The 18,640-nt window shown below is 39.9% G+C and overlaps 1 protein-coding gene across 1 annotated transcript in view; it reads left to right on the plus strand.

The window, feature by feature from the left end:
* The window catches only part of LOC136858059 (probable E3 ubiquitin-protein ligase HERC1), an 850,878-nt gene that overhangs the window by 465,272 nt on the left and 366,966 nt on the right, over positions 1–18,640 (plus strand). Inside the window, exon 41 of the mRNA XM_068225263.1 lies at positions 9,774–9,868. Within this exon, the coding sequence (XP_068081364.1) occupies positions 9,774–9,868 (95 nt within the window). The remainder of the gene's footprint in view (positions 1–9,773; positions 9,869–18,640) is intronic.

Consider the following 18,640-nt stretch of genomic DNA (forward strand, 5'->3'; position numbering starts at 1 on the left):
GCCAAACTGCTTACTACATTTCCACCTAACTGAATCCCTCCCTGCCATTTTATACCTTTCAGCAGATGATCCATGTAAACTACGAACAGCAAAGGTGAAAGATTACAGCCTTGTCTAACTCCTGTAAGTACCCTGAACCAAGAACTCATTCTACCATCAATTCTCACTGAAGCCCAATTGTCAACATAAATGCCTTTGATTGATTTTAATAATCTACCTTTAATTCCATAGTCCCCCAGTATGGGGAACATCTTTTTCCTCAGTACCCTGTCATATGCTTTCTCTAGATCTACGAAACATAAACACAACTGCCTATTCCTCTCGTAGATTTTTTCAATTACCTGGCGCATACTGAAAATCTGATCCTGACAGCCTCTCTGTGGTCTGAAACCACACTGGTTTTCATCCAACTTCCTCTCAACGACTGATCGCACCCTCCCTTCCAAGATGCCAGTGAATACTTTGCCTGGTATACTAATCAATGAGATACCTCAATAGTTGTTGCAATCCTTCCTGTTCCCTTGCTTATAGATAGGTGCAATTACTTCTTTTGTCCAGTCTGAAGGTATCTTACCAACACTCCACGATAATTTTACTACTCTATGAAGCCATTTCATCCCTGCTGCCTTATGACAATGGAGTTTATTTACTATCCTTTCCACTTCCTCAAGCATAATTTCACCAACATCATTTTCCTCCTCCCCATGAGCTTGGCTGTTCACAACACCACGAGGATGATTTCCTTTAACATTGAGAAGATGTTCAAAATATTCCCTTCACCTCTCCAGTGATTCCCTGGGATCTATTACGAGTTCACCTGAATTACTCAAAACACTGTTCATTTCCTTTTTCCCTCCCTTCCTAATATTCTTCATTATTGTCCAGAAAGGTTTCCCTGCTGCTTGACCTAGCCTTTCTAGGTTATTACCAAAATCTTCCCATGACTTCTTTTTGGATTCAACAACTATTTGTTTCGCTCTGTTTCTTTCATCTACGTACCAATCCCTGTCTGCCTTGGCCCTTGTTTGGAGCCATTTCTAATAAGCCTTCTTTTTACGTTTACAAGCTGCTCTCACTTCATCATTCCACCGAGATGTTCGCCTTTTCTCATCTTTACACACAGTTGTTCCTAGGCATTCCCTTGCTGTTTCTACTACAGCATCCCTGTATGCCACCCATTCACTTTCTATATCCTGAACCTGCTTACTGTCTACTGTTCGAAACTTCTCACTAATCATATCCATGTACTTCTGTCTAATTTCCTCGTCATGGAGACTTTCTACCCTTATTCGTTTGCAGACAGATTTCACTTTCTCTACCCTAGGCCTAGAGATACTTAGTTCACTACAGATCAGATAGTGGTCTGTATCATTGAAAAATCCACAAAAAAATTTGTACATTCCTAACAGATTTCAAGAATTTGAAGTCTGTTAAGATATAGTCTATTATGGATCTGGTACCCCTAGCCTCCCATGTGTAGCGGTGAATAGCCTTATGCTTGAAGAATGTATTCGTAACAGCTAAACCCATACTAGCACAGAAGTCCAGCAAACGCTTCCCATTCCCATTAGCTTCCATATCTTCCCCACATTTACCAATCACCCTTTCATATCCTTTCAGTTCTATTCCCAACTCTCACATTGAAATCGCCCATTTGCACTATTCTATCCTTGCTGTTGACCCTGACCACGATGTCACTCAATGCTTCATAAAACTTGTCAACTTCATCCTCATCTGCACCCTCATATGGTGAGTACACGGACACAATTCTTGTCCTAATTCCTCCCACTGAGAAATCTACCCACATCATTCGCTCATTTACGTGCCTTACAGAAACTATGTTGCGTGCAATGGTATTCCTGATAAAGAGCCCTACCCCAGACTCTGCCCTTCCCTTTCTAACACCCGTCAAGTACACTTTATAATCTCCTATCTCTTCCTCCTTATCTCCCCTTACCTGAATATCACTTACTCCTAGCACATCCAGATGCATCCTCTTTGCTGACTCAGCCACTTCTACTTTCTTTCTTCCATAAGCCCCATTAATATTGATAGCTCCCCATCGAATTCCATTTCGTTCGCCAAGTTGTTTCCAAGGAGTCTCTCGCCTGTCAAATGGGAGTGGGACTCCATTACTCCCATAGGTCCGAGGCTTGCTTAAAGTGTTCTGAGCTCGGTAAATTCATGAAGCAGGATGCTGCCCTACTTGCACATAGTCCAAGTGAGGATCTCTCCTTAACGGGTTATGGACCACCGGTGAATTGTATAGTCCTAGCCGCCTGAGCACAAGGAGGGCCGCGACTCAGAATATGTCCGAGATGCCCACTCCCATTCCATAGCAACTGGTATCCCAACTCTCAGGACCATTTACTAGGATCGCCATAAGACCTATCTGTGTCGGCGTACGTAAAACCCCTAGCATTTACTAGGCCACTCAGCCGTTGCCCATGGTTCACGAACTAGGACGTGACTACAGTAACCTACAAACATGATTACATCTAATAAAAACTAAAGTTGTTACAGACGTGAAAATTTATATATAGACCTTTAAAAATAAAACGACGCGTTTTTTTATGGGGTGGATGAGAGGGGTCATCTTTGGGGCGGGTGTGAAAAGGAGTTGAATTCGTTTCATGAGGACACATATCTCAAAAACTGAAGATAATCTGTATTTAGAAGATTCTTTACTATTAAAGAATCAACTATATTTTGCCGAAAAATTCACGTGAGTGAGTGAGTGAGTGAGCGAGTGAGTGAGTGAGTTTGTTTGTTTGTTTGTTTGTTTTATGGGAATGCTTATATCTCAAAACTGAAGGTAACACACGTGAACATTGGTATTTGGAATCTCCTTTAAAGATAAAGAAACACGCCTTTTTCCTGGGGGGGTGGTGGTGGTGAATCAACCGCGATGGGGTAAAAACGGAGGTGAGACCAATTGATTTTACTGTTCCTAATGTACTTACAAGGAGCCTCCATGGCTCAGGCGACAGCGTGCTGGCTTCTCACCACTGGGTTTCGTGGTTCTAATCCCAGTCACTCCATGTGAGATTTGTGCTGGACAAAGCGGAGGCGGGACAGGTTTTTCTCCGGGTACTCCTCCGGTCTTCTCCGTCATCATTCATTCCAGCAACACTCTCCAATATCATTTCTTTTCATTTGTCATTCATTAATCAATGCCCCAGAGGAGTGCGGCAGGCTTCGGAAGCTGGCACCATTCCTATCTTCACCGCTAGCTGGGGGCTTATTCATTCCATTGCTGACCAGGTTGAATGACTGGAAACAGGCTGTGGATTTTCAATGTACTTATTCTGATCATAAACCGAATATTTTTAATCTTTCCTAGCTTAGTTTTCAAGAGGCATCTTTTCCTTTGGTGAACTTTCTTAGATTACTGTAGATTCTTCTGGCATGTAAATAAAAATTTAAACACATTTGAAATAAATGATAGGTATAAGATTGACCGTGCACTTGTTCACCTCTATAATAAGGTCAATAATGCACGGAAGTATGTCATTCGTATCGCCAGAAGTCCTGCGCACTTGCCTACGGGCGACATTGGTGCTGGTCATACTGTCATCAATGACAATGGCAGCAGATGTAATTTACCGCCAAGTAGAGGTCTTGCATCTTGCTGTCGGGTCCAGAACATCAATAATAATAATAATAATAATAATAATAATAATAATGTTCTGGACTGTCGTCAAAATGTGCGGACCGTGCTGGAAACGGGTCCTGGACGGGTAATGACTACGATTGCAGTCCGGCCGCCGGATCAGTACTGCCAAGGCACCCAAGACGACACCACGCCAGATCTCCTCAAGGATTTGATCCACATTAAAAATGCTTATAGGAAAAATGTGCCAAAGATTTTGGGACCCAACTGACCGGGCAGAATACCTGGACCTAGCCCGGGAAGTACGAAATCGATTGCTGGAAAAAGTATTGAAAAATGGGAGGAATGTTGTCATAATCTCTCAGAAAACGAGTCAGATCACGAAATTTGGCAAAATCTCTCAGAAAACGAGTCAGTTCGCGAATTTCAGCGGGTTATATATAAAACGATAAGCATTCAATTATAAATTTCAGTATAATACTAGCAAAGCACGGGTATCTTGCTAGTTATATATAAATTCTTTTTACCTCTTACAACATTTTTTAGCAGGTAGTAGTTCTTTTGTCTGTGGTGAGATTTTGTTCCATAGCTGATCAGAACGAATAAAGAAGCTACTTTGATATGATGCTGATCTTGCAAGAGGAGGCAAAAGGGACAAACCTTGACCTCTTTGAGCGGAACGGTGGTTCAGCTGTAAGCGGTTGAAAGGGTTGAATGAGAATGTTACCTGCAAGGATTTTTCTCAGAAAAGCAATATCTATTTATTTACGGAGAGCTGTTATGGGGGACAGTGACCTGGCTGTATTTCAATGACCGTGTTGAGTAATTAGTTGTTCTGCTCGGTGTCAAGGTCCTTCTAGTTTCGCCGTGATCTCTACTGTAGAGGTGCTTGGAAGGAATAGGCCATCTGAACTGCTTTCTTTCTGGCTCCCAGTAGAGATCTGTGGATAAATACCAAGACTCTGTATGCTTTGCACCTTATTTCCTCAACATTCTTGTTCTATTTTTAATTGCTGCTAATATGAATGCCAAGCAATTTTACTGAGGTGCAAGGCATCACTTTTTTACCACAGTGAAATTTGATGTTGTAACGATGATTTTGTTGTAGTTAAGCAGATATATTTACATTTCTGTACATTTATAGACATTCTATTTATTTTGCACCACAGAGCCACATTATCATGATCTGACTATAACCTATTTGCGAATGGCTCTGTAAACAATGGTATGATCACCGTATTGTGCCATAGTAGATGATCCACAACCTGGCAAATACAGTGTAAAGATCATATACAGAAGCGGCCCTATCACACTACCCTGATTCACACCCGAGGTGACTAAAGTTTGGTCTGACCTGGCCCCACTGAATACAACGCACTGTATTCGACCTTACAGGAATGATTGAAACCATGTCAGCAGTTTGTCTTGAATCCCATACTTGTAAAATTTAAACAGTCGTTCATGAGGTATTTGATGATCAAAGGCCTTACTCCAGTCGAGAGTTATGCAGTCCGTTTGAGAGATATTAGACTGCTCCATGGAATGTTGCCACTCATCGATTATTGCTGTCAGAAGTGTAGTACAGGATTTTCCAGGGTGGAATCCATGTTGATTGTTATTCAACAGGTTTCTCTCATTCACAAAATCCAGCACGTGTTTAACAATTAGTTGTTCCATGCATTTACATCATCGTCAGCTGTAACTTGAGTATATATAACTTCTTCCTACATACATTGACCAGTTCAACTCAGTTTATGGATGTGTTTATGATGACTAAACAGACCAATCCTGGCATAAAACATATGCCCACACAAATCACACTGAATGGATGGAGGAGGGCAGAGTTGTAATTGACGGAGTTTTCTTGTTTGTCACTTGGCCCCTTGATGTCTGCGGCGTTCTCGTTCAAACAAGTTGATAGTGGGGGAAGTAGTGTTCCGCCACAGTGAGCGGTCCACAGCACATTCTTCCCATGTCTGTATATCTATACCAATTGTCTTCATGATGTGTTTCAGCTGGTCCTTAAAACACTTAAGAGGGGCTCCATGAGGTCTATTGCCGGAGCAAAGTTCACCATAAAGAATTTGGCGGGGAAGCCTGGTATCAGCCATGCAGTGAACATGACCTAATCATCTCAGTTGATGAGCGATGATTGTTGCCTCAATGCTATTTAGCTGCGCTTTTCCTCCCACCATGAGTTTGTTATGCAGATTTAGGTCGTTATTCATGAAGAGTCTGTGCATTAACCGTCCGAATGCTGCATGAGCAGCCACAATGTCTTGTTCACAGGTACACCGTGTAGAGAAGATGCTTCCAAGATATGAAAAGTGACCAACCTGTTTTAATGTTGTGTCTAAGATGGAGATACTGAACTCAGGAAGAGTTAAACCTGGGGCAGATTGTGCAAGTACCTTCATTTTTTTTTTTTTTTTTTTTTTTTTCTTTTCGCATTAATGGCAAGACCAAAGTGATCACATGCCGTTTTAAAGCAGTTGACTGACTGTTGTAGTTCTGCAGGTGTTACAGCAGGAGATGCGGTGTCATCGGCATACTGTAGTTCTGTCACCCGGGTAACCAGAGTATGTCTTTGTGAGCAAAGTCTTGCCAGATTGAAAAGGTCTCCATCAAAACGAAATTTAATCTCCATGCCTAAGTTGGATGCAGATGATTTATGCAGCATGGCAGCCATGAATAGTGCAAAGAGTGTAGGAGCAAACACACAGCCTTGTTTCAATCCATGGGTGATTGAGAACGAATCTGATACTGAGTTACCATGAAAAACCTGTCCAGACATGCCATCACGAAGAGTTTGAACCAGTTCCACATAACATTCAGGACATCCAAAATGTCTCAATACTTTCCACATAGCAGATCCTGGTACTGAATCAAAGGTTTATTACAGATCATAAAAAAATGTTTTTGCTTTACGTCGCACCGGCACAGATATGTCTTATGGCGACGATAGGATAGGAAAGGCCTAGGAATTGGAAGAAAGCGGCCATGGCCTTAATTAAGGTACAGCCCGGGCATTTGCCTGGTGTGAAAATGGAAAACCACAGAAAACCATCTTCAGGGCTGCCGACAGTGGGGCTCGAACCTACAGAGGTGGTTGTTGTTCTCTGCATTTTTCCTGGAGTTGTCTAGCACAGATGATCATATCTGTTGTGCCTCTGGAGGTTTGGAAACCACATTGAGAATCGAGCAAAATCCTCTCTGAGATAACTCTGAGCTGGTTTAGTAGATTTATTGTGAGAATTTTACCTGCAATTGACAAAAACGATATACCACGGTAGTTCCCACATACACTGATCATACACCAAGATGTAATAGAGACTGGGCAATAGTTGTCTACATTTTCCCTGTCACCATCTTTAAAACACAGGAATGACATTTGCTTTCTTCCATTCATCTGGCACAGTCCCACTGTTCATTGAAATGTTAAATATTGCACAAAGGAAGGTGCCAATAAATCTGCACAGCGGTGGAGAATTTTGACTGGCACGTTATCTGGGCCATTCGCTGCATGGGGTGTAGTTCTCTGAAGACTTGCTGTAACATCGTTAGCAGTGAAGTAGTGGCTAGTTAGTGGTGGGAAGGGAGGGGTTGTCCTTGTAATGAATATGTCTTCGTTCTTGTCAGCCGTGTTGAAGTTATTTTGAAATTTACTGTTAAATGTGTCTGTGATTTCTTGGGAAGAGGAAACTGATAGTCTGTTGTACTTGAAGACAGATGGAGCACTGTTGCCCCTTTTGTTTCTGATGAAAGCACATAGCTCTTTACTATTGGAGCTAAAGCTGTGGATATGAACTGTACGCATCATGGATTAATGATTTGATTTTGTTCCTAGCCATTTTGTACGTCTCCCACGTACTGTCACTTGGCTTCCATTTCCTGTATAAATTATTTCTCTTTCGGATACCTGCTGTTATCTCTTTAGTGGTCCATGGCATATTTGCTTATTAGAGATGGAAACTTTTGGCACCACTTGATCGATGCATTTGAAAAACATTTTTTTACCTAGTTTTTCCAGATCTCATTGGTATTGCCAGCGAGGGACGCAATGGTAATAGGAAAATTTTTTGATAGGAGAGCAGAAAGATCATTCCAGTTGGTGCAGGAAAAATAATACAGTATATTGTTCTGGAGTGGACCTTTGGAAAGAGTTTTCTGTAGGTCAAAGTTTTAATTATAGCTTGGTGATCACAAAATCCAGGTGTTATGTCCAGGGAATGGGACATATGATGGGGATTTTTAGTAAGGAAGAGGTATAGCGTGGAACAGGAATTTTGAGTAATACGAGTTGCTTCAAACAGTAACTGGTGGACAAAATTATTGTAGAAGGTGGAGGGAAAACTATTAGCAAGAGGATTGTTTGGCACTGGGGCAGCATTTCTAGACCAAGTAATTTTGAGATTGAAGTCACCGACAATATAAATTGCATTGTAATTATTCTGTACTTGTTGCACACAATCCAGAGAGGGGAACAAGGCATTGTTCATTGTTTGCAAGGACTTCAAACCACGATACACTGATCCGATGAGGAATTTATTATTACCACATGTAAATTCTATCCACGCGGCTCCAGCGGTTGTCTCCAACTCAGGACATCTTGTTGGAATACACTTTGGTTTCACAGCAATAAGAACTTTGCTTCCTCGTGTTAGTATCCGGTCCTTACGGAACAGGACGAAAGAATCTGGTAGCACTTCTGAGTCATTAATTGTGTCTGAAAGCCATGTTCAACTGATACACACTATAGCAGGATTTAGGCTTGAGAGTAAAGTGAGAATGTATCCTTTTCTACCTGGACGCAAACTGCTGCGTGTGTTAAACGCAAAGAGAGTTAGATTATTATTAACACATTTGCAGTTGTAACTATTTACAGAGTCACTTGTAATGTCACTGGTATTGGAAAAGAAAGAGTTTGTTAGTGGCGGCATTTCGCATTTCCAACAAGTCCTCGTTCTTCCCCTCTTCTTTAATTTCCTGTATTCCAAAGTTGAAGTTTTGGCACATGTCCTGTGACTACTTGATGAACAACTGTTACAGTTCACAAATACTTGGTTACGACATCCACTGCTTTCACATATTTTCCACTGCTGAGGTGTGGGGTTCAATTCATTGTCTCCAATTAATTCAAGAGTTAGGCACCACAGTGGCTGCCCAGTGATAGGAAGTCTGACAACTCTGTCCTCCCCCATCACTTTGCAGTTGCCCTACTGCCAGTAGCCTGAGGCTTTCACTAATAATAATTTCATGTGACTATTTTTAGCTGGGTGTAGCCCTTGTAAGGCAGACCCTCCGATGAGGGTGGGCGGCATCTGCCATGTAACTGCATGTTATTGTGGTAGAAGATAGTGTTATGTGTGGTGTTTGAGTTGCAGGGATCTTGGGGACAACACAAACACCCATCCCCCGAGCCATTGGAATTAACCAATGAAGGTTAAAATCTGCGACCCGGCCGGGAATCGAACCCAGGACCCTCTGAACCGAAGGCCAGTACGCTGACCATTCAGCTAATGAGTCGGACGAGGCTTTCACTGCTACACCAAGTGAGGCACTTAAAATAATATTTCTCACTTAACAACAGTTTTTCAAATAGATGAATCTTCTTCAAATCACCACAAGACTTATTTGAATGCATGAAGAACACTTGTAACTGCTGATATGCATGCTGTCATCTTGAATACAAAATAACAGCTGTGCAGAAACTCGGTGAATGTGATTTACCCAACCGCAGAGCGTGTTGCGAGGCTATCCTGGAAGCTGTTGCAGGTGACAGCAGTCTACTGGCAAGTGACGGAGCCCACTTTCATCTACCGGGCTATGTTAATACGCAACATTTTCGATATTGGTCAGCAACCAATCCTTCAGGGAGGGACTTCAGATGTGCATAGAAAAGGATGGTCGGCATATGGATGACATTATTTTCAAAAGTTATTGTGTATATGATGTAAATGACAAACACTGCCCTTTCGAACTCCGCAATAAATTTGAGAAATGCTTTATGTGTTGCTGTGTTATTTATGTTTAAATGTTTAAACTGCTCAATCCTAATATTTTTTCTGTTGTTTAATTTTTACAAATACTTGTATTGTGTTAAATGTTGCTGAAAATATCTGAATATTATGTTATTGTTATTATGTTGTTTGCTTTGCAGCTCAGGATCGTGAACGTCAGCATGTGAGAGGTGAAGCCCAGCCATTATATGGTGCTAGCCAAGATTCTGAAATGTCGGGACTGGGTGCTGGAGTGGTAAGCATCAATATTGTTTTGTAAAACTTGATAACAGTAACTTTCATTAAAAGATGTTTGGTGATCCTCATATCCTACAATATTTTCACTTATTTTGCTTTGAATTATTATTATTGTGATATTTTAAGTCATGTAGAGAAATAGAAACATGAAAAGGGGCAAATAATAGGACATACAAAATGGCAGATCACTATGGGAGGGGGGAGGAACAGAAAGATAACACAAGAACTATTAATTACAGAAACGTAACTACAGTATTATCATAGGTATCTACAGCATTCTTCTTCTTCCCCCCCCCCCCCCCACACACATATTTTCACATTTTCACATTTTTTTAAAGCATGAGATTTCTAAATGCTCGTTGTATTAAATCATTTTTTTAGCCTAGCCTATCATTAACCCTTTCATTCATGAGGACCTCATCTGAGGTCATTAGAGTTCTAATGCATTTTAAGCATTATTTATTATTTTTCTGCTCTGTAGTACATTTTCTGTATCACCTATTTAACTTCACAGTCAATCTAACACACATGTACCAGTGATGGCTTTTTTTCTTTTTCTTTTCAATTTTTTTTTTATAAGAGACGGCAAAACATCCAAAGTTACTCGTTCCACCCCGTCAACATCCATGCATACCAACCACCATTTATTTTCCGTGCGCCCTCAAGCTTCAGGAGTACCTCTGGCTCAACCTCAAAGGCAAACATACAGTACTTGTGATTTGCAATGTGTATCCATGGCCAGTAGGCAGCAACGATCAATCCTTGAATGTTAAAAGCATAGAATATTATTCACTGAAAATAGTTTATATAGGTCTACTCCATGACAGTAAATCACATCACATACAAGTGTTCTTCGTCACCAAACGCAAAGAAAAAATAATTCATGCATGAGAGAGTTAATTAGGAAGTGAACTACAACTAATCCTTTTGAGTTATTCTCAATTTTGAATTATTCTTACTCAGTGTATATAATGTGTCATCTTCCGAACATTGAGATAATATTACTTGTGAAGAATCAACCATTGAAATTATATTAAGGGGGCTAATGAACAGTGAGATTGATAAATTGCAATACACATTTTCGGCAAGTTTTAGCGAATGATTGGCAGAGGATTCCCATAACCCTTCAGTCAGCCAACAGGAATATTAGCAATGAGGTCAATTAAGATAGATACCACACCAGGTCCAGATTGAGTACTCATAAAAGCAATTAAAAGTGAAAAGGTTGCTTCACTCTTAGCTTGTTGCTATCATGTTATGTTTCTCCATGTTCCCTTAAGGCTATATTGATTTTGCAAACCTTCCTAATTGATGCTGATAAGATTGCAGAAAGCAAAGTAAAGGATTTTTTAAATATATTTTGTATGTATTTACAGCATTTTTATTTCTTTTTCTAAACTCTTCTAATGCATGAGATTTCTAAATGCATCTTGTATTGTGTTGGTAACAGTAAATTGCATCAAAATATATTGAGGAGGCATAGACTAAGAGTAAAACAAAGTTATTTCATAATTCTCATATCTGATGTTATAGAGTTTTTGTGAGCAATGCTGATTAGCTCTTGTCGGAATTCTTGCTTTCTCCAAAAATATCATGCACTCATGAACCGCAAGGTTAGCACTTACATTGAAAGTTAATTTTACCTCCCGTATGTTATAAAACTTCAAAGACTTGTTTATAGAGTTTATGTTTATAGAGTTGCAGAAAGTGGTTCCATTTGGACGTCTTTTTGGATCATTTCAAATCTGATCTTATTGGGTCTTGTTTTCTGAAGCATGGACCTCAGGAATTTATTTTCTGCAGCCTGGAGTTTGCTATTATCCCTTCTGTTGATAGAGTAAGTTTCCAGTCCCTATGTTGTTATTGGTACAAAGTATCGGTAGGCCTGATACAGTCTCTTACATATCAAAGGCACTTAACTATCCCAAAGGAGGTTCCTGACTTGGTGGTAAAAATGGGCTCCTTTCTGACCTCTGTTGATGATTTCCACTGAGCTTTGGCCATCTTGAGTTACAATGCTGTCAGGGCATTGGAAATGATAGTCTGTAATTTATTTCCATGTAGCATAATGTTCGTATGTCCTCCTTGCCTGCTCACCTACAATGCTGCTGTTTTTGTAGGACTGATTTTAAGACCAATTTTCCTTAAATTAATGGTTCCAGGTGTTTAGTTTCTGCTGTACTTCATCATCTGTGCAACCCCATATCACTACATGTCTGCAAAAGCAAATACCTGAAAATCATTTGTGGATTTTAGTTGTTTCACCTTCTTTATGATTTCATTAATTTCAGCGATGAATAACAAGGGTGACACTCCCTTAGTAGTGACAAACCAATCCGAATATCCACTCCCTATATGGATGCAGCTCTGACATTGGTTATGGAGCATTTTCTCTTTTCTGATAAATTTATATACTCTTCCTCTTGTTAGACTTTCCCAGAACTTGTCCCTAGACAAGCTGTCATAAGTCTTTTCTATATCTCAGAAAACTATCTCTTCCTTTCTCCCAGTCTTTCCCCATAATCATCCTAACAGCAAAGATAAGGTCTGTCATTGTTCTCGTACACTGGAATCCATATTGTTCTTCTTCTAGCTGAGATTCAATAATGCTCCTTAACTGTTTGTTGATTTTCTCCATCAGCTGTAATCCATAAGGTAGGAGTGTGATTCCTCTGTACATGCCACGTTTACACCTGCTTAACCTATTTATAGAGAGGAACTATAATGCCCTGTATTCAATCTTCTGGAATCTTTTCTTCCTTCCAGTTGGTATTCATAATTCTGAGTAGCCAATGAAGTTTGTGGACTCCTGCAGTTTTTATTGTTTTGACACTCACTTCATGCATGCCGGGTGACTTACCATTATGCATACTCTTCAAGACATTTTCAACTTCAGACCAGATTAGAGGAGGCTCACTCTTACTTCGCTCACTCTCAACTGAACCATCTTCTTCCATCTCCATTTGATCTTTTCCATTATATAGCAGAGCAAAATATCTCCTCATCTCTTTTTGTATGTCTTCCTCTTTTTGTACAGTCATCCTCATACAATCATTCCTCTTTCCATGCATCATTGGTTTTCATGGCTTTCACAGAAACATAAATGTTTCTTCTGTTATTCACAATTCTATACAAGAGCTTTTTTTTTTTTTTTTGCCCTTTCCTAATTTTACAGTGAAAGCTATCAGACAGTTTTCTTTCTCTGATATTTTTATTAATCTCTTAGCTTTAAGTTTCAGTTCTCTGTGATCTGGTCTAATTCTCTCAGTCTGATTATGTTTTTTCTTGCACCCTTCTGGTTCTCCTTTTCTTCCCTAGCCATATTATTTTTTTTTAATGGCTTTCTGACAGTCTCATTCCACCAGGGGATTTCCTTCCCCTTAATTTTGGTGTCGGTTTTCAAACTGTATTGATTTTAGTGCCCACAATTATTTCTTTAAAACTTCTTCACTCTTTCTGGCCTGTTTTTGATTCATCGTGTGGTAAATTGTCCTTGATCTTCTTTAGAAATTCTCCTGTTTCTTAGGATATTCTAGATCCCAAACTTTTATCTTTGGTTTATGCCTTACTTTTATCTTTCTCATTAGAATATTTTGCAGAATGGTGGTTAGTAGCCTAAGCTTTCACCAGGAAAGACTTGGACATTTGTGATGAGGGTTCCAGCTTCTTTATCAGAGATACAAAGCATGGTTTTTAAGTATATGGTTGATGCAAAACTTTGGTCATCGTTCAGCGCATGCGCGCTAGGGTGTCCCTTATTTTCCAACTTAGAAATTTTTGAACACTCGCCCTCCAATCTTGTTCAAATGATTCTAAAACATGCCATACAAAATATTGTTGAGATCTGAGCATTCTAACCCATGCCGACTTGAGCGCGAAGTCGTATGAGGACAAGTCTGGACTTGCCACTCAACACTGAGTCAGGCCTGAGCCTATCAGTACGTGCATTGTTATCCATCATATCACATGTGTTTTCGTGTTACTAGTCTAACATAATGTCACATCAGTTATGCAGTGCCAGCGAACATGTGTTCTTAATATGAAATATAAAACACCAAATAACTAGACACAAATTACCATCAAATAGACAAGCCTTTGAAGTTTTATTTTATAACATACAGGAGGTAAAATTAACTTTCAATGTAAGTGGTAACCTTGCGGTTCGTGAGTGCATGATATTTTGGGAGAAAGCAAGAATTCCGACAAGAGCTAATCAGCATTGCTCACAAAAACTTATTAACTTGTATTTGGAGGGGAGAAAATTGCAAAAAAACAATGCAAACAAGTGTGAAGATATTTTTGAGCATTGTGAAGTGGAGTTTAGAAATAATTTGAACAATCTATTTGATATTGTACAAGCAAATGCTCTGCAAGTGATGAAGTTGGAAGAAGACACAATGTTTTTACCTCAGCAGAGAGAGCCAGGACATAAAGGCTACCTTGCAGGAGTAGACCAAAAACTTGCAGATAAAGAAGAAAGGCTGAGGCAAAGAAAATCACAAGAAGGGAAAAGGAAAGAGAAACAACAGTGTGCAGTATCTACATCTTCTGCTGCACCTCCTTCTTCATCATCTGAAAATTCAGATAACGCATTTCCAAGTTCAGATGAAATCAACGTAGGTGAATTTTTAGGAGAGACTTCTGAAATACATCAATGCAGACTGCTGCAAGGTGTGGTACGAACATATTTATTACTTCTAAATTAGCGGCAGCTTTGGATAGATGTCGGCGAGTGTAAGAGATTGTATATACACCCTTCAGGTGACAGCAGAGGCACTTGGCCACAATACTGAAGAACACTCTATTAATAAATCTTCTGTTCATATCAGACAGAAGAAGAGAAGAGAACATTTTGAAATAATTAAATCTCTTTTCAAGGATGATATACCTGCAATTCTTACTGTTCATTGGGATGGTAAACTGTTGTCTGTAGTAAATGCCAGGGACCCTGAAGAAGGAAGACTTCCAGTTGTTGTTACATTTGGGGACAGTGAGCAGCTCTTCGGGATTCCAAAATTATTGAATTCTTCTGGTAAAAAGCAAGCAAACACTGTTTGGAATGCATTAACATATTGGGGTATAGAAGAGAATGTACAGATTCTCTGCTGTGACATAACTGCATCAAAAACTGGACGTTTTAATGGAGCATGTGTCTTACTTGAACAAAAATTGACAGGAAATTGCTTTTTCCGTGCCATCATCACATATATGAAATTATTTTATGATGTGTATTTGAATGTAAAATATGTGGTCTAACAAGCAGTCCTGGCATATTCCCTGGTTAAACATTTTAGGAAAAGCTTGGAAAGTGTTCATGTCAGTAATTTTCGAAGTGGCAAAGAGAATGTGGAAATCTTTTTCGGTGAGTCAGAAATTAAAGGAATGTTAGACTTTTATGAAAGTAAATTACATAAACCAACACTGAGAGGTGATTATTGTGAACTCATAGAAGTGTCTCTATTGGTTTTTGAAGGGCACTGGAAAAAAATTAAAATACGCCCTCCTGGGGCGATGCATCAAGCTCGATGGATGGGAAAAGCTATTTATTGTTTAAAAATATTTATGCTAAGATCACAACATAAGCTATCCTGTGTAAATGAAAATGCCTGTTTATGTCAGACCGTGGCTTCAGTGCAGTGCCACTGTAAACGCTCCTTATCAAGATCTCTGTTTCTTAAAAAAGTTGTAAAAATCATATGAAAGGATAGATTCCACAATTTCGAAAGCAGCTCTAAAGAAATTTAAGTCACCATATGCGGTATTTATCGGAAGAATTGTCTATCCTATCACTCTTTGATGATGAAGTAGACGTACAAATAAAAATTAAAATGGTAGCAAATTCAGCCAAAGAGAATCTACACGTGAAAAAGTGATATAAACTTATTTCTCTTTGTGGAGAATTGCATGGACAAATGTATGGTAAGTTTAATTTTATCCTGATTGCCATTCTATAATTTTTAACGTGTTAATATACATCTCGTAATTCAATCTTATCTTCATTTCAGTGAAAACAATAGACGACTTTGTGTCAACAAAAAGCAAGAGATCTATTCTCTTGCCTGAAGATCGACACTAGTTTTATTCGAGAATGTCCTTTGACATGAACAAGCAACATTTTATATTTAGAAGCTCAAAGGATAGTTATGGAGTTGAAAGCTATGAATGACTGTGCTGAAAGGATGTTAAATTAATGCAAGCTTTTCATGGACTATTGACTGTAGATGAGCAGAAAAAGTAATTTGTGTTGTGTTGTGTTGAAGAACATCATACACTGTACCCAGATTGCAAGAAAGGAACTCTGAAAAGAAAGTATCCATAAGAATACTACAAATCACAATAGACTCTAATGAGTGAAACTGTATTAAATTATATTATAATGTTTCTGGGTTACTGTAGTCACGTCCTAGTTCGTGAACCATGGGCAACGGCTGAGTGGCCTAGTAAGTGGTCCTGATAGTCGGGATACCAGTTGCTATGGAATGGGAGTGGGCATCTCGGACATATTCTGAGTTGTGGCCCTCCTTGTGCTCAGGAGGCTAGGACTATACAATTCACCGGTGGTCCATAACCCGTTAGAGGAGAGATTCTCACTTGGACTATGTGTAAGTAGGGTAGCATCCTGCTTCATGAATATACTGAGCTCAGAACATTTTAAGCAAGCCTCGGACCTATGGGAGTAACGGAGTCCCACTCCCATTTGACAGGCGAGGGACTCCTTGGAAACAACTTGGCGAACGAAATGGAATTCGATGGGGAGCTATCAATATTAATGGGGCTTATGGAAGAAAGAAAGTAGAACTGGCTGAGTCAGCAAAGAGGATGCATCTGGATGTGCTAGGAGTAAGTGATATTCGGGTAAGGGGAGATAACGAGGAAGATATAGGAGTGTACCTGACGGGTGTTAGAAAGGGAAGGGCAGAGTCTGGGGTAGGGCTCTTTATCAGGAATACCATTGCACGGAACATAGTTTCTGTTAGGCACATAAATGAGCGAATGATGTGGGTAGATTTGTCATTTGGAGGAATTAGGACTAGAATTGTGTCCGTGTATTCACCATGTGAGGGTGCGGATGAGGATGAAGTTGACAAGTTTTATGAAGCATTGAGTGACATCGTAGTCAGGGTCAACAGCAAGGATAGAATAGTGCTAATGGACGATTTCAATGCGAGAGTTGGGAACAGAATTGAAGGATACAAAAGGGTGATTGGTAAATGTGGGGAAGATATGGAAGCTAATGGGAATGGGAAGCGTTTGCTGGACTTCTGTGCTAGTATGGGTTTAGCTGTTACGAATACATTCTTCAAGCATAAGGCTATTCACCACTACACATGGGAGGCTAGGGGTACCAGATCCATGATAGACTATATCTTAACAGACTTTGAATTCAGGAAATCTGTTAGGAATGTACGAGTTTTCCATGGATTTTTCGATGATACAGACCACTATCTGATCTGTAGTGAACTAAGTATCTCTAGGCCTAGGGTAGAGAAAGTGAAATCTGTCTGCAAACGAATAAGGGTAGAAAGTCTCCAGGACGAGCACATTAGACAGAAGTACATGGATATGATCAGTGAGAAGTTTCGAACAGTAGACAGTAAGCAGGTTCAGGATATAGAAAGTGAATGGGTGGCATACAGGGATGCTGTAGTAGAGACAGCAAGGGAATGCCTAGGAACAACTGTGTGTAAAGGAGGTAAAAGGCGAACATCTTGGTGGAATAATGAAGTGAAAGCAGCTTGTAAACGTAAAAAGAAGGCTCATCAGAAATGGCTCCAAACAAGGGCCGAGGCGGACAGGGAGTTGTACGTGGATGAAAGAAACAGAGCGAAACAAATAGTTGTTGACTCCAAAAAGAAGTCCTGGGAGGATTTTGGTAACAACCTGGAAAGGCTAGGTCAAGCAGCAGGGAAACCTTTCTGGACAGTAATAAAGAATCTTAGGAAGGGAGGGAAAATGGAAATGAACAGTGTTTTGAGTAATTCAGGGGAACTCATAATAGATCCCAGGGAATCACTGGAGAGGTGGAGGGAATATTTTGAACATCTTCTCAATGTAAAAGGAAATCATCCTGGTGGTGTTGTGAACAGCCAAGCTCATGGGGAGGAGGAAAATGATTTTGGTGAAATTATGCTTGAGGAAGTGGAAAGGATGGTAAATAAACTCCATTGTCATAAGGCAGCAGGAGTAGATGAAATTAGACCTGAAATGGTGAAGTATAGTGGGAAGGCAGGGATGGAATGGCTTCATAGAGTAGTAAAATTAGCATGGAGTGTTGGTAAGGTACCTTCAGATTGGGCAAAAGCAGTAATTGCACCTATCTATAAGCAAGGGAACAGGAAGGATTGCAACAACTATCGAGGTATCTCATTGATTAGTATACCAGGCAAAGTATTCACTGGCATCTTGGAAGGGAGGGTGCGATCAGTCGTTGAGAGGAAGCTGGATGAAAACCAGTGTGGTTTCAGACCACAGAGAGGCTGTCAGGATCAGATTTTCAGTATGCGTCAGGTAATTGAAAAATGCTACGAGAGGAATAGGCAGTTGTGTTTATGTTTTGTAGATCTAGAGAAAGCATATGACAGGGTACCGAGGGAAAAGATGTTCCCCATACTTTGGGACTATGGAATTAAAGGCAGATTATTAAAATCAATCATAGGCATTTATGTTGACAATTGGGCTTCAGTGAGAATTGATGGTAGAATGAGTTCTTGGTTCAGGGTACATACAGGGGTTAGACAAGGCTGTAATCTTTCACCTTTGCTGTTCGTAG

Source organism: Anabrus simplex, chromosome 1 (assembly GCF_040414725.1).
Source record: "Anabrus simplex isolate iqAnaSimp1 chromosome 1, ASM4041472v1, whole genome shotgun sequence".
Classification (NCBI taxonomy): Eukaryota; Metazoa; Arthropoda; class Insecta; order Orthoptera; family Tettigoniidae; genus Anabrus; species Anabrus simplex.